The 14,113-nt window shown below is 39.7% G+C and overlaps 1 protein-coding gene across 1 annotated transcript in view; it reads right to left on the bottom strand.

Annotated features, from left to right (window-relative positions):
* The window catches only part of LOC100961950 (von Willebrand factor A domain-containing protein 8), a gene marked incomplete at its 5' end in the record, with an annotated part of 309,966 nt that overhangs the window by 238,220 nt on the left and 57,633 nt on the right, over positions 1 to 14,113 (bottom strand). Inside the window, 2 exons of the mRNA XM_012805376.2 lie at positions 4,207 to 4,320; positions 7,211 to 7,371. Coding sequence (XP_012660830.1) covers positions 4,207 to 4,320; positions 7,211 to 7,371 — 275 coding nt within the window. The remainder of the gene's footprint in view (positions 1 to 4,206; positions 4,321 to 7,210; positions 7,372 to 14,113) is intronic.

The raw sequence follows: 14,113 nt of genomic DNA, 5'->3' as shown, positions 1-14,113 counted from the left end.
CTCTTATCTTGTGTGCGTCCTTCTTCTTCATTTCTCACCTTTCCCCTCAGGTCAAGTCTCCCTCCTTGCACCAGGGCAAGAGAGGTCCTGCTCTCTCGTACCTGTATGCAGTATGTGGTGCTCGACCAGGGACCTGAGTACAGAAAAGTAAGTTCAAACTGATGAGGGAATCCTTGTTCCCCACCATTCCCCTCTAGTTCAAACAGGGACCAGGAAAGTGGAACCAAGCAGGTGAGAAAAGTGAAAAATAAGATAAGTGAAAAAAATGAAACTGTACAGTAAGTTTTGGGGGGTAAGCATAGTCGGGGGTAAGTATGTATGTCTATGTGTTTCCATATGTTATGTGCCTGCGATTTCACTGGAAATTGTTGGGTTAAAACTGGAAACACTTTGTTGAAGTTTCTCAAGGAAAGCACCTTTAAAACACAGAAAAATGTGACCTGTTCCGGTAAATATGATAAAAGACCTTTGCACAAGCTAGAATGTCTAAATGGCTTTTCTAACTTCCCAGTGCCAGAGACTGCAGATGAGCAAGGCAGCCATATCAGCCATATGAGAGAGCATCAGTCTTTCTTTTGAGGCCCTTGGGGAGTTGGGACAGGTGTGGTCCCACGCTCCTGTTGCTTTGGCTTTGGTAGATACTTTGAGTAGTGAGGCTCTCCCTTCTGATGACTGGAGGTCAGTTGCTACGGCTTGCCTTTCTGGAGACTGTTCACTGTGGAGGTTACAATAGGCCGTTTAGGCTGCCAAGCAGGCAGCAAGTCAAAATAACACTCCTTTTACTGTAGAGGGGCTCAGCCTTCTATGACAAATCAATTCTATTATCTACCTGAAGCCTATCAGCAAATCAATTAGCTTTATAAGCTTGGGGAAAGGTACCTACCTCCAGAATTAAGATGGAGCAATCTCTAACTGCTCCCCTATATCATCACTCATCTTCAGCAGGAAACAGTCTGGAGCAGTCAGCACCCCATTCCCCTTAATAGCAGTTAGACCTTGTATTTGGAGAGGACTGATACAGGATTCCCCCACTCATTGCTATGGACTATTCCTCTCCAGCCTGCAGACTGCAAATGTTTTGCTTACCATCTGTTCAATTTGGTGTGAACCCTTATGGTCTTTTACCAGGTCAGTTACGGCAAATGGATGTGACTGTGGGTTTTTTGGAAAACTCTTGTTCATCTTCTTGACACCTACTCTGGTTTCATTTTTTGCCTCTGCACATTCTGGTGAAGCTGTTAAGTATGTTATTGCTCATTGTCTAAATGCTTTTGCCATTTTAGGAATTCCATGACTTAAGACAGACAATGGTCTTATACTAGTAAAACCTTTTCCTTTTGCTCCACTTTCACTATCAACAGGTATTCACACAATCCTCAGGGCCAAGGAATTGTTGAATGCACTCACCACACTCTTAAACTTCAAATTTATAAATTACAAAAGGGGGACGTATACCCCAATACACCTCATAACCTTTTCTCTCATGCCCTTTTTACTTTGAGTGTTGATATCCAGAAACAGCAGTAGGACATTTTTGGAATGCACCTAATTCTAAACATCCTATGGAAAGATCCTCTAACCGGTATCTGGCAAGGGCCTAACCCTGTTCTGATATGGAGGAGAGGATATGTCTGTGTTTTTCTTAGAACAGCTGACAGCCCTCATTGGCTCCCTAAACGGAGCCAGAGGAACTTCTTGACACTGAGACTGACATCCTGAAGGTTCATCCCCGAGCCAAGACATCTCAGAGTGCGGAGCCCCTGACATGGGAACAGCTGAAGAAGTTGGTGCAATGTGTGGCAAGCCAGTCACCCCCGAGAAGTTTATCTAGGAGTGATGATTATTATGTCTGCTATGCATGGTTCTCATCTGTAGTCCTGCATAATTAGCTAAAGACATTTTAGTCTTCTACAGAGTCGGGAGTCAAACGACGACTCCAAAAGCTGCTTAACGACGAATTGAAAAAAGGATAAAACAGAGAGATGTGGGGAGCAGGCTGTGGGCGGCAGGACAAGCCCCCTTCCCCCCCCCCGCCGCTTGGAGTGGCATTCAGGAAACGATCACCAGCTGCTTCTCCTTTAACAACATTCTTTCCACCTGCCAGAAGTCACGTAGCCCATGTAGCCTTGTTATCGACAAGCAGCTTTTCCTCTTTAAGGTTGATCTCTACCTCAGTGCTAGGATTTATGCAACATCATTAAGATACTGTATAAAGCTGTTTTCATGGTTCAGGGGCTGTCTGCACCCATCCACTGCATCAGTCCTGCCAAAACCATTCTATCGCTTTCCACTCAGGTCAACTCTACCTCCTCGCGCCAGGTTGAGAGAGGTCCCTGCCTCTCGGGCCAGTACACAGTACCTCATGTTCCAAGGGAAATTGCTGTGCAGGCTTGCTGTAAGCTATTGCCCAATTGGTTTGAATCCTCCTTCTGAAAATATGAACTGTTTCCTGACTACTGATTCACATGCAAATAATGCACAAAAATTGAATGTTATAAACTAAGAGTTTATTAATATGAGAAGAATAACTTGCCTTCCTAAACTCACACAAAAACCATTTAGTGGTATAGAGGAATTTGATAATATATATTTCAGAAGTATGAGTAGCTGTGCAATCAAGTAAACTTTCAAATTTACAGAGACTTTAGGAATTTAACATTTCCCTTCTAAGAAAAAATTCCAAGAAAATTTTTAAACAAAATTTTGCCCATAGCATAACACAATAAATACACCCATCTTTTGTGGGATTTTAATGTTTTAAATATAGTAGAACCTCCATAGTTGACCATCTCACATTGACCACCTCCTTAAATTGATCTCATTTTCATAAATTGGACATATACCACACATATGTGTCAGTAAAACGGGCCTAGTTCCTTATGTTGACCAGTTGGTTATAATCATTGGGTAGTCAACTTACAGAGGTTCTTCTGTCCTTTTGTGAGGGAAATCTTCATTTAAATAAGGTTAGATCGGGGACTAAGGTTTCCCCAACACAGTGACCTCTAATTGTATTCAAACATCTATGGAAACGTAGTGAGATGGAAAATTGTATTTGCAAAACCTACTCTAAAGGAAAGTATGAATGCAGCTGAAAGAAACATCACCCTTCAAACTTTTTATTTCAAAATTTTTCAAACTCATAAAAATTTAAAAGAATACAAACATTCGGGCAGTGCCCATAGCTCAGTGGGGAGGATGTCAGCCCCATACTCCAAGGCTGGTGGGTTCAAACCCGGCCCGGGCCAACTAAATGACAACTGCAACAACAAAAAGAATAGCTGGGTGTTGTAGCAGGTGCCTGTAGTCCCAGCTACTTGGGAGGCTGAGACAAGAGATTTGCTTAAGCCCAAGAATTGGAAGTTTCTGTGAGCTGTGATGCCAGGGCTCTCTACCAAGAGCAATGTAGTAAGACTCTGTCTCAAAAAAAAAAAAAAAACACCCATATATCCTTCACCTAGATTTTGCCAATTAAGACTTTCACATTTTGTGTTCTCATTCTCAATTGATCCTACTCTATGGTGTGTTTGTGTGTGCTATACACATCTTTTTTTTTCCTGAAACATTTGGACGTTCATTATAGGTATTCTTCATTCACTTGGTCCCTTAAGTATCTCAGTAAGCATCTCTGCTGAAAGGAATAGTCTCCTTCATAGCCTCAATACCATTATGCTTATAAAAATATTAATTCAATATGTGTATACACATCTCCCATACTAAAACTTCTCTAACTTTTATAGCTGTCTTTGTTTTGTTTCCTACCCCAGGATCCAGTCAAGTCTCAAACATTGCATCTGGTTGTTACAGCTCTGGAAGGAATGTGTAAGCCACAAAGGGCAACTCTACATCAGGTAGCACAGCCAGGGATTACAGGGGATACCCTAGGAGGGTGAGCCTAGTAACTGTGGGCCCAGCTTTTGTTCTGCTGAGGGGATACAAAAGTATGACCTATAGGTCAACAGAGGGGGGATTACCTTCTTTAAACCCGTGTTCTTATAAAATGTTTAAACATTTATTTAAAAGTAAGGCCAAGAGTACAGATTACATCTTAGATAGCAACCTCACATTTTAAGAAGTGCCAAACTATTAGTATGCTCAGGACACCAAATTATTAAGCTATTTAAAGTTATCTTAGTTTGACTAGATTTAGAAAATTAATAGACAATATTTTTAACTCCACAGTAAGAGTAATGCACCCAGAATTACCTCTTTTGGAGCTGCTCATCAGACAGCTGCAGCTCCTCTTTTAAGCGCATATACCTGTCTTCTCTCAGCAGCCGAGAGCCATCATAGAGGCTCAGCTCTCGATCATGGATTAACCTGATGGGATAAGGGCAAAAGAAGGGCAGAAGACAAATGAATCAGTCTTGAACACTGAAGTTATTAGAGGCAGAGTCAGTGAGCCAACATTTTAATGTCTATTATTGCTGGCAACTGAATCTAACAATTTTGTTAGCTAGACTTTGTGAAATTTCAAGCCAGTTAGTGCTGTTATACTTGTCAAAACTGATGGTTCCTGTCCTGGAGGGCAGTTTTCATGAACACCAGATGTGGCTAGAAAGAGGAAAAGAAGAAGTGGAGGAAAAAGAAAATGGAAGAAAAGGAGGGAGAGGAAAAGGCACAGCTGAACGAGTGACTCAGGATAACCGAGAGCTACATATTAAGGAACAAGGCCGTTGGCACTCATTCCCTTCAGTCCAAGGTAACTCTTTCAAGCAGTGTTTTTCAGCTTTTTTTATGTTAGGGCACACTTGAACCTATAGTTAAAGTTCCATAGCACACTTAAATTATGCTGATCAAAAACAGTGAAAGAACATACTGTACTTTGAACTTCTTTCAAAAATAATCTTTAAAAATTTTTGTGGCTACACCTAAGATCCTCTCATGGAACGCTGGTTGAAAATCACTGCTTTAAAGAATGGTATCAAAATATTTCTATCTTGTGAATTATAGGGTTTTATTTTTTGAGACAGAGTCTCTCTCTGTCCCCCTGGACAGAATGCCCTGGCATCATCATAGCTCATAGCCAACCTCAAATTCTTGGGCTCAAGTGATCGATCCTCTTGCTTCAGCCTTCATAGTAACTGGGACTACAGGCACTAGCCACCATGCCCAGCTAGTTTTTCTATTTTTAAGTAGAGATGGGGTCTCACGCTTGTTCAGGCTGGTCTCAAACTCCTGAGCTCCAGCAATTCAATCTCTTCAGCCTCCCAGAGTGCAACTTGCCTGGCCAAAATTCTTCATAATGAAATAACTACATTGCTTTTCATGTCAACTCCAATACTGGCCTAACCATTCACACCTTAAGAACTGTCTTCCAGATATTGAAACAGCTGAAAAGCAGTGTTCTAGAACTTACTCCAAACCCGAAGTCTTCTGCTGTCCATGTTAGAATTGCCTCACACAGCCTCCATCCTTAGAGGAGGGGAAAAATGTATAATTCAGTGGGTAGGAGCATAGGCAGGAAGCCAGTCAGGCCTGGGTTCAACTCCAGCTCTACACCTAATAGCTGAATGACTGAAGAGGAAGAGAACCACACCATCTCTCTCAACTTTTTTGTGGCCTTTTGGCTAAGATCAAATTAGTTGATTGTTCTTATCACCAAACTTTTACCTTTTATAACAAATATAAGGCCAACCTCATAGAGTTGCTGTGAAAATTAAAAGCTAATGTAAAACTGATGCTTAATGTATAGCTGTTCTCAAATATGGCTGTACATTAGAATCCTCTGGAAAATGCTGAAAAATGCTGAGGTTCAAGCCTGAGCCTTGACCAATAACATTAGAATTTGTGCAGGTGGAGCCTCAGTATCAGTAGTTTTAATTCCCTTCCCGTAAGGTGATTCCAAGGTTGAGAACCTGAGAAACACTGGCTTCCAATGTCCAGCACAGAATGAGAACTCAGTGTTCAGTGCTGCTGCCATTCTGCCCAGTTGGCCAAACATGCAAGAGCTAGCCAAGAAAAGGGGATCAGCATAATTTAAGTGTGGCATGGAAGTTTCTCAAAAAAATACTGTAAATCTATGGAAAGTTGTGGTAAGTCACTGAAAGTTTGTGCTTGTTATTGTTAAATACTCTAAAATCTAATCATGATTAATACAATGTATTTGAAATCTTTAATTATACTTGGTATCTGCATCTTGTCCAGAACAAAAAACTTTGAGTTTTCAAATATGGAAATGGTCTATTCTATTTATTCAACTTCTCTTATTAAGTCAAAGTTAAAAATCAAATGTTTATAAGTTATAGAAACAAGGTAAAACAAAAAACAATCAGTATCATTAATCTCTTAAAATGAGACCATATGGGAAAATTTCCACAAAAGTTACACATGAAGACTCTTCTCTCAACATTAAATTCTAGAAAATTTTTAGGAATATGTAGAAATGTTTCCTACCTAAACAGAAATAAGAAAACATAGTTACAGAGAAACACTTGAATTTATAACTAAAAAATGAGCTTTCTGAGTCTACATAAAATATAATCAAATATCAATTACAGATTTTATATTAAAAACTACATTTTTTTCAGCTCGGCACCCGTAGTACAGTGGTTACGGTGCCAGTCACATACACCGAAGTTGGCAGGTTCAAACCCAGCTCGGGACAGCTAAACAACAATGACCACTACAACAAAAAATGGCTGGGCGTTGTGGCGGGTGCTTTGCAGTTCCAGCTATTTGGGAGGCTGAGGCAAGAGAATTGCTTGAGCCCAAGTGTTTGAGGTTGCTGTGAGCTGTGACGCCACGGCACTCACTCTACCAAGGGTGACAGTGAGACTCTGTCTCAAAAAAAAAAAAAAAAAAAATTTTTTTTTCCTCTCTTAAAAAAAATCCCAACAAGATCAACTAATAATTAAGATCTGTGATTCATAAGGAGTTTGTAAATAGTAAATGGCTATTTACTGTGACGCTGATAAACTGGAAACTGCAGCTGTGTGAAAACTTTTTGCATGTATATATCTATATACATAAAGTCTTTCAAAATTACTGAAATCTTCTCTATTGGAGCTCTCACATACAGAATTTTGTGATGACAATGGCTTTTCTCAAAATGTTCATTATTTGAAGTTTAACTGCATGGTGTTGATAGCAATAAAAAATGTGGCATTATACTTGGACATAGAATCTTGAGTTTCTCAAGATCTACATGTTGAGAAGGTTACACGTCTACCGCCTGTGTTGGCACACTGTATGTGTGTCTCGCACAAACCTTTGCAATACAGCAAGTGTCCCCGCATTGACTCTATGAATGCCATCCAGCAGGACCAGCTTGCCTTCCAGAGCAGCGTTCACAAGGGGTGAGGACCGCCAGGCAGTATCTCCGTTTGGAAGAGTGTATCTCTGCTGCAGCAGATCACGTGCTGTCATGTCCTGAAACCAATCCCAGCACCCACCAAAGAATATGCAGAATTAATTTTTAAGACCTGGACAGTACCTTATTTGGCTTCATAGCACCTCTCTCTAAACATACGTTACATATAATAACTGGGAAGCCATCTTCTCTAATCTTCAAAATGAAAGCTCTTCAGAAAGCTTTTTTTGGTCATTTGAGGATTTTTCCTATTACTCTTTTATATAATACAGTAAGAGTTCCCCCCACACCCATTTTTATTTAGCATTTTACTCCTCTTTTAAAATGTTCATTTAGATATTGGATAATCATATCCACCTAACTTTAACTGAATTCAGCTCAATCCATTTATTCTTGCAGGGATTAAAATGCATTGACAAATTCCACTTTATTTTATTTATTTGTATTTTATTTTATTTTTTTGAGATAAAGTCTCATTTTGTCACCCTGGGTAGAGTGCCAAGGTGTCATAGCTCACAGCAACCTCAAGTTCTTGGGCTTAGGTGATCCTCCTGCCTCAGCCACCAGAGTAGCTGGGACTACAGGTGCCTACCACAACACCCGGCTATTTTTTAGAGATGGGGTCTCACTCTTCCTTAGGCCGGTCTCAAACTCCTGAGCTCAAGCAATTCACTGCCATGGCCTCCCAGAGTGCTAGGATTACCAGTAAGAACCACTATTCCCCATACTGATTCCATTTTAAAAGGAGAAGCCATGTAAACTCACTCTACAGAGATGCTCTGGTTATCAATAAAACACATTTTCTGGAAGTTGGTAAGTTTTCCTGGAAAGCTATGCTAGGGACCATCCCAGGGCCTCGCTATATTTAATGGAGGAAGCTGGGAACAGTCATCAGAGGAGTGATAGGAACTGAGAAACAATAGCGTGGAACTTGCAAGCAATTTTTCACACACAATGTGCTAACACTAAAATACTGTAACAGACTTAAGAAAACTATTAATAGTCATAGCATATAAAAGTTCACCACCTGTAAAAAAAACTGGAGCTATACGTGTGTAATATGAACACATTTTTCTTACACGTGTTAATATGAAAGACAATGGTTTCGTTTCTGTTATTAAATGCAAATAATATTTTGTGATAAACTCTTTGCTACTCACTACAAATTTTGAGCTGTAGAAAACTGATGAATTTGCTTCATAATGGCAACAAATGTATATTTAAACCAAGATTTAAATGTAAGTCTTAATTATTTCAACTTCTTACTAATAAAAAAAGTACTAGTTTAAGAAGTACGAGTAGGCTTATGTTGAATCATAGAGACACTTGAGAAACAACAACATTCAAACTCAGCAAGTCCCATAACCATAAAGGGATGGCTTTAAGACATTATCAAAATTTGGCCTAACTCTTTTTAAACTTTTATTTAATTTTTCCACTACGAATTTTAAATTCTATGCAAACTTAATGAGCAGTATTACTCTCTGCAGCTGATGGCAGTTATAGCAATCAAGATTAAATGCATCTTATCATCACTGTTTACTGATGGCCCCCAGTTCATGGTGGGAGTAAGTTCATTCCCACTCAGGGATTGTGCAACAGAAAAATAAATGGTCACTACAAAAAAAAAGGGGACAAAGCCAAAATAAGTGTCTGTGGGTCATTTTCATAATCAAATGATAAAGAAAAATCAAGTATTATTTTTACATATTCATGTGTACATACATACACTCATAAAATCTTTTTGAAGTTAAATAAGAATAGATTTAAAGAAAATTCCTCCAGAAAAAAATATTTTCTATAGGATTATATCACATATTACCCTAGGAAGTTAAACAGAAAATATGGTTTAGCACAGTACTTTATAATCAAAGTTACATATCACAAATAGCTGGGGATCTTTGGACCACCCATATACTTAGGCCTTATCATCCTAAAGATTTTGACTTAGCAGGTCCAATGTGGGGCCTACCACCTTTTGTTTTTTTTTTTTAATTAATTTTATCTAGATGATTCTGATATGCCTCACAGGTGGGAAACACTGCTTTAAAAGAAATTTAGTTAAAATTCATTTATTACTGTACCCCTCTTTATTCTAACATGACTTTTGAGATTGTATAAGGATATATAAAATGGACAAGAAAAGAGCATAAATTCAAAGTAAAGAACAAAGGAGGAGGAGAATACAAGAGCAGGCTTTGTTGCCTTTTCAGCACTCCTCCTATAACTCAGAGAGGAGGAGGGAGCATGCTGAGGGCATTCCACTGATACCATATTTTCAAAGAAACGGATAGATTTTAATTTTGAAAATACCAACTCCAGACTGAAGACTGCTGATATCCTGGCCCAATTCATCTTGGGACTCTTTTGCTTGGGCCCAGGAAAAGGAGATGAGGAATGCTGTGACTCTGGCATAAGAGGTTCAGACTCCCAAGGACAAATGTCCTGAGGCAGACTCCCAAGGACAAATGTCTTGAGAAATTTTTTTAAAAATTTCTATTGAAAGAATTCCTCATTCTCAAACCAATATGTCCTGAATTACCATTCTGTGCACCACATGAAAATTACTACTTTATTTGGTCATGAGTCTAAAGCACTTTTGAAACTGCCCTTAAAAATTTAACAATGGGGTGAAAGGGGAGAACCAGGGTGAGGGTGTAACTAAAAATAAGGCACAGGTCCAGATAAATATAATGATAGTAATTAGCCACTGTCTGCTACTCTAGAGTCACATAGTTGATGGTCATAAAGATTCTTAGCTTTCTCCATAGAGAAAATTATCACCTTTTTGAAACCTAGGAGTAGTTTCTGAGTTATCTTCCAAATCCTACATTCGGGTGCATCAGCTGACCCACCCAGACCAGCAACCTACATCAGGGAACTCACTTAATTGGTCTTGGGATTCTTCACCCAAGAACCTGGTCCTGCATTCCAGTGGATTGACTGACCCACCCAGGCTGGAGGCTAAGGGGTGGAGAGTTCTATCCCTATCCTATACCCAGCCAATTAACAGACCCTGACTGCATAATCCTTTGCCCACCAAACTATCTTGAAAAACTCTGACTCCCAAATACTTGAGGAGGCAGATTTGAGAAATTCCTTCTATATCTCCTCCCTTAGTGCTTTGTGGAATAAACTCTTTCTCTGCCATAAACCCTACTGTCTCTGGGTACTGGCTTCCTCCAAGCAGCAGGCAATGAACCTGGTTGGCAGCAACTTTTATGTCTTATTAACACACACAATGTCTACAGTACTTGCTTATTCACATAAGTAAACATTTACTAATAAATGTTTACTTTTATTAGTATAGGATAACTAATACATGGAGCTCTTCCTTTCTAATCTACCAGTTGGAGACACCCTTATAGTTACTAAAGTATACTGAAATAATTATTTGTTGCACCAGTACAGATCAATATGGCTCAATGCTGTTAATGCCAACCACAACTAGAGACAGAACTATTCTTCATTTTTTCAATCGTTAAAGGGGTAGAAAATGAAAAATACTTGGCATTGTACTTGAAGACAACATCATTTCAAAACCGGGAGGAACTGCAGACATTTATCAGTGAGCTCTGTGTGTTCTTAGTAGATCGGATGCATGTGGCCCTAAACCAGACCATGCCACATGATGTCCGGGATGCTATTTCAACCACTTATACAAGCATTGAACAGCTTTGACTCTTTGCAGCTGAAGCAGAAGTCAATGAGAACTCTGAAATGCCAGCAGTATACTAGGAGGAGAGGTTAGTGTGTGCCCACAGAACCTTGGTCACTGGCTGGACTATGGTGCCTTCTGCCTTCTAACTGAAGACAACATCAAAACACAACAAAGGGCTCGGCGCCTGTGGCTCAAGTGGCTAAGGTACCAGCCACATACACCCAAGGTGGTAGGTTCGAATCCAGCCCGGGCCGCCAAAACAGCAATGACGGCTGCAACCAAAGAATAGCCAGGTGTTGTGGCGGGCATCTATGGTCCCAACTACTTGGGAGACTGAGGCAAAAGACTCGCTTGAGCCCAGGAGTTGGTGGTTGCTGTGAGCTGTGATGCCACCACACTCTACCCAGGGGGATAGCTTGAGGCTCTGTCTCAAAAAAAAAAAAAACCAACAAAGGTTTCAGAAAGCCCTTTCCCTCAACCAGAATCATATCCACGGCTTGCTGCTGTGTGGTGTCCTGGCTATTTTAATGTCAAACTATGAGCAAGCAGAAATTTTCTTTGAAGATGCCATTTACTCGGAACCAACCAATTTTGTAATCTGGACTTTATTTGGTTTTTACTATGAAAACAATGACATTTGAACAGAAATGGTATTTCATGAGGCAGCCAAACACCTTCAAGCTCGAATGTTTCAGGTACAAGTTAGAAAGCAAAAGAGCACTGACAGTGTAATCGAGTATGTTGAAGAAGGAGGGAAACTAGAATCCAATTTAGGCCCTTGGGGAACCACAAGGGTTCTTCAGCAATAGCAATCAAGGTGGAGGACTCAGCGGGTTGAGGCAGGGGATGGAGAGGATGAATGGCTACTGGGAAAATTACTGGCCTTAAGAATAGGCGCCGGCATATAGTGAGCACTCGCTAAATATTTGTTAAATGAAAAAAAATTTTTGGCATTTCTTAGAGGACTAGCTCAGTTCAGTTTTATTACCTAAACTTGCTGCTTTTTTATAATGTTAGAAATGTTCTAACATTATAAAAAAAGTTTCTAATTATATATTAGAAACTCTTTCTTTCATTTCTAATATATCTTTGCATTAAAATAAAAAGCCTCTTGAGAGAAATAAAAACATCCCCTTCAATACCAGCTGTTGGTTTTCACAAATAAGTTTGAAAAAGCTCAGAGAGCCCAGGCACGGTGGCTCATGGCTGTAATCCTAGCACTCTGGGAGGCTGAGGCAGGTGGATTGCTTGAGTTCACAGGTTCAAGAACAGCCTGATCCAGAGCAAGACCCTGTCTCTACTAAAAAATAAAAAAAACTAAGGCAAGAGGATCACTTGAGCCCAAGAGTTGGAGGTTGTTGTGAGCTGATGTTGCCATGGCACTCTACCCAGGGCAACAGGTTAAGACTGTCTGAAAAAAAATTAAAGGGCGGAGCCTGCGGCTCAAAGGGGTAGGGCGCTGGCCCGATGTGCCAGAGGTGGTGGGTTCAAACCCAGCCCCAGCCAAAAACTGCCAAAAAAAAAAAAATAAATCAAATAATAATAAAATAAAATACAATTCCAAATTTTGACAGATACGTCTTCATAGAGGAAACATATCATATTGGAAAAAGAAAAAAAGCTCAGAGAATGTTATCCCCAAATACGACTCCTTTGTATAAAGAGAATTTTTTTCTGAACACCTCATCCTCAACCCCTTACAAAAATTCAAATTGGAAATTAGATAGTTCCAAAATGTGAAAAGAATTCAGAATACATCTATACGTCTTTATATGAGATGGTCTGTGGTGCTGGGGAAGAGTCCTGTAAAGCTATGGTAAGAGAAGTGTAACATTTCAGCCCAAACACTACTGACTTCCTTCCCTCATTATCTATGCAAACAGTTTCTCATCCCCTCCTCTTTTGACATCAGTATATTTAACTTATCCTGCAAAATGAAGTAGTCTTTTACAGTCCTCAAAATAGCTGAAATTATAAATGTGTCATGGACTCTGGAGGTGGTAGCTTTGTATTGGCCTTCCTAAAAAATTCATGCCCTGTGCAGGCCCAGGCAGGAGAAATTACGTGAGTTGCCAGAGGCCCAGCTAGGCTCAGCGCCAGGTTAGGGTTGGGCACATCTCCTCAGCACAGTCTCTCATCAAGCCTAATAGTGGGTTGTACAATGACAAGTGAGTGCCCAGTATATCAAGTAAGAAGGTCTTGTGCTGCAGACTAATGACCTATCGTAACTTGGGGTACTCTTTCTTATCTTGTCCACAATAAGACACTTAAGCAATTGCTATATGTTGTTAGGAAATAAATTTTGAATAGATTTCCTACTACTTTGCTTTCAAGCTCCTGGATATATTTAGTGAAGACTATCTGGAGATGTCAACACAAGCTATTAAAAAGAACTGCTACCATTCACAACTACTTATCTGTGTAAAACAGGATTCTTTTGATGTGGTCCAACCAAGCAAACTACAGAAATGAATGTGAAACTATAGTGGAATAAGACTTTAAGTGACATCTGTGAAGTCTATTTTCAAAATTTGTGTATAACAAAAGAGCCTCAAGTTGTACAAAGAGTATTTTGAATGAAAGGCCCTTAGAGATCAACAGGTCCTTAGAAGGGGCTTTCCTTCTAGCTGCATAAAACCAGAGGACCCCTCAAAAAGAACAATTGTCTTTCCTTCCTCTCCCTGATATTTCAGTATACTGCAAAAAAAGTGGATCAAGAATACAACTAGACCCGGCCCAACTCATGTCAAAGATAACACCTGTCTCTCGGGTCAATTTAATTTCCAAAGAGGCGGATTTCAGGAAAATCTGTTTGCCTTATCCATATTCATTCATCCTCCCTAGGAACTAACAATTTTTTTTCCCTCAACAGGATTGTCTAGACTCCTCATTTTCCCCTCCTCTCTCAAATGAGAGCCTATAAACTTTTGGACCCCATTGAAATATTGGGTAACCACTCTGTGATTTTCCTGGTGTGCATGGAAATAAATTTATAATTTCTTTCTCTTAATCTGACATCTTTGGCAGATTAAGAGAAACAGAATGCAAATTTATTTTAGTGAAACTTAAGGGGGCAAAGGGGAAGTTTTCTTTTCTCTCCCACAAGATCCTATAGGGAAAGATAAAAAATTCACCTTTTC

Source organism: Otolemur garnettii, unplaced genomic scaffold (assembly GCF_000181295.1).
Source record: "Otolemur garnettii isolate 467f Iridium unplaced genomic scaffold, OtoGar3 scaffold00040, whole genome shotgun sequence".
In the NCBI taxonomy this organism is placed as follows: domain Eukaryota; kingdom Metazoa; phylum Chordata; class Mammalia; order Primates; family Galagidae; genus Otolemur; species Otolemur garnettii.
This window is presented reverse-complemented; position numbering and strand designations above follow the sequence as displayed.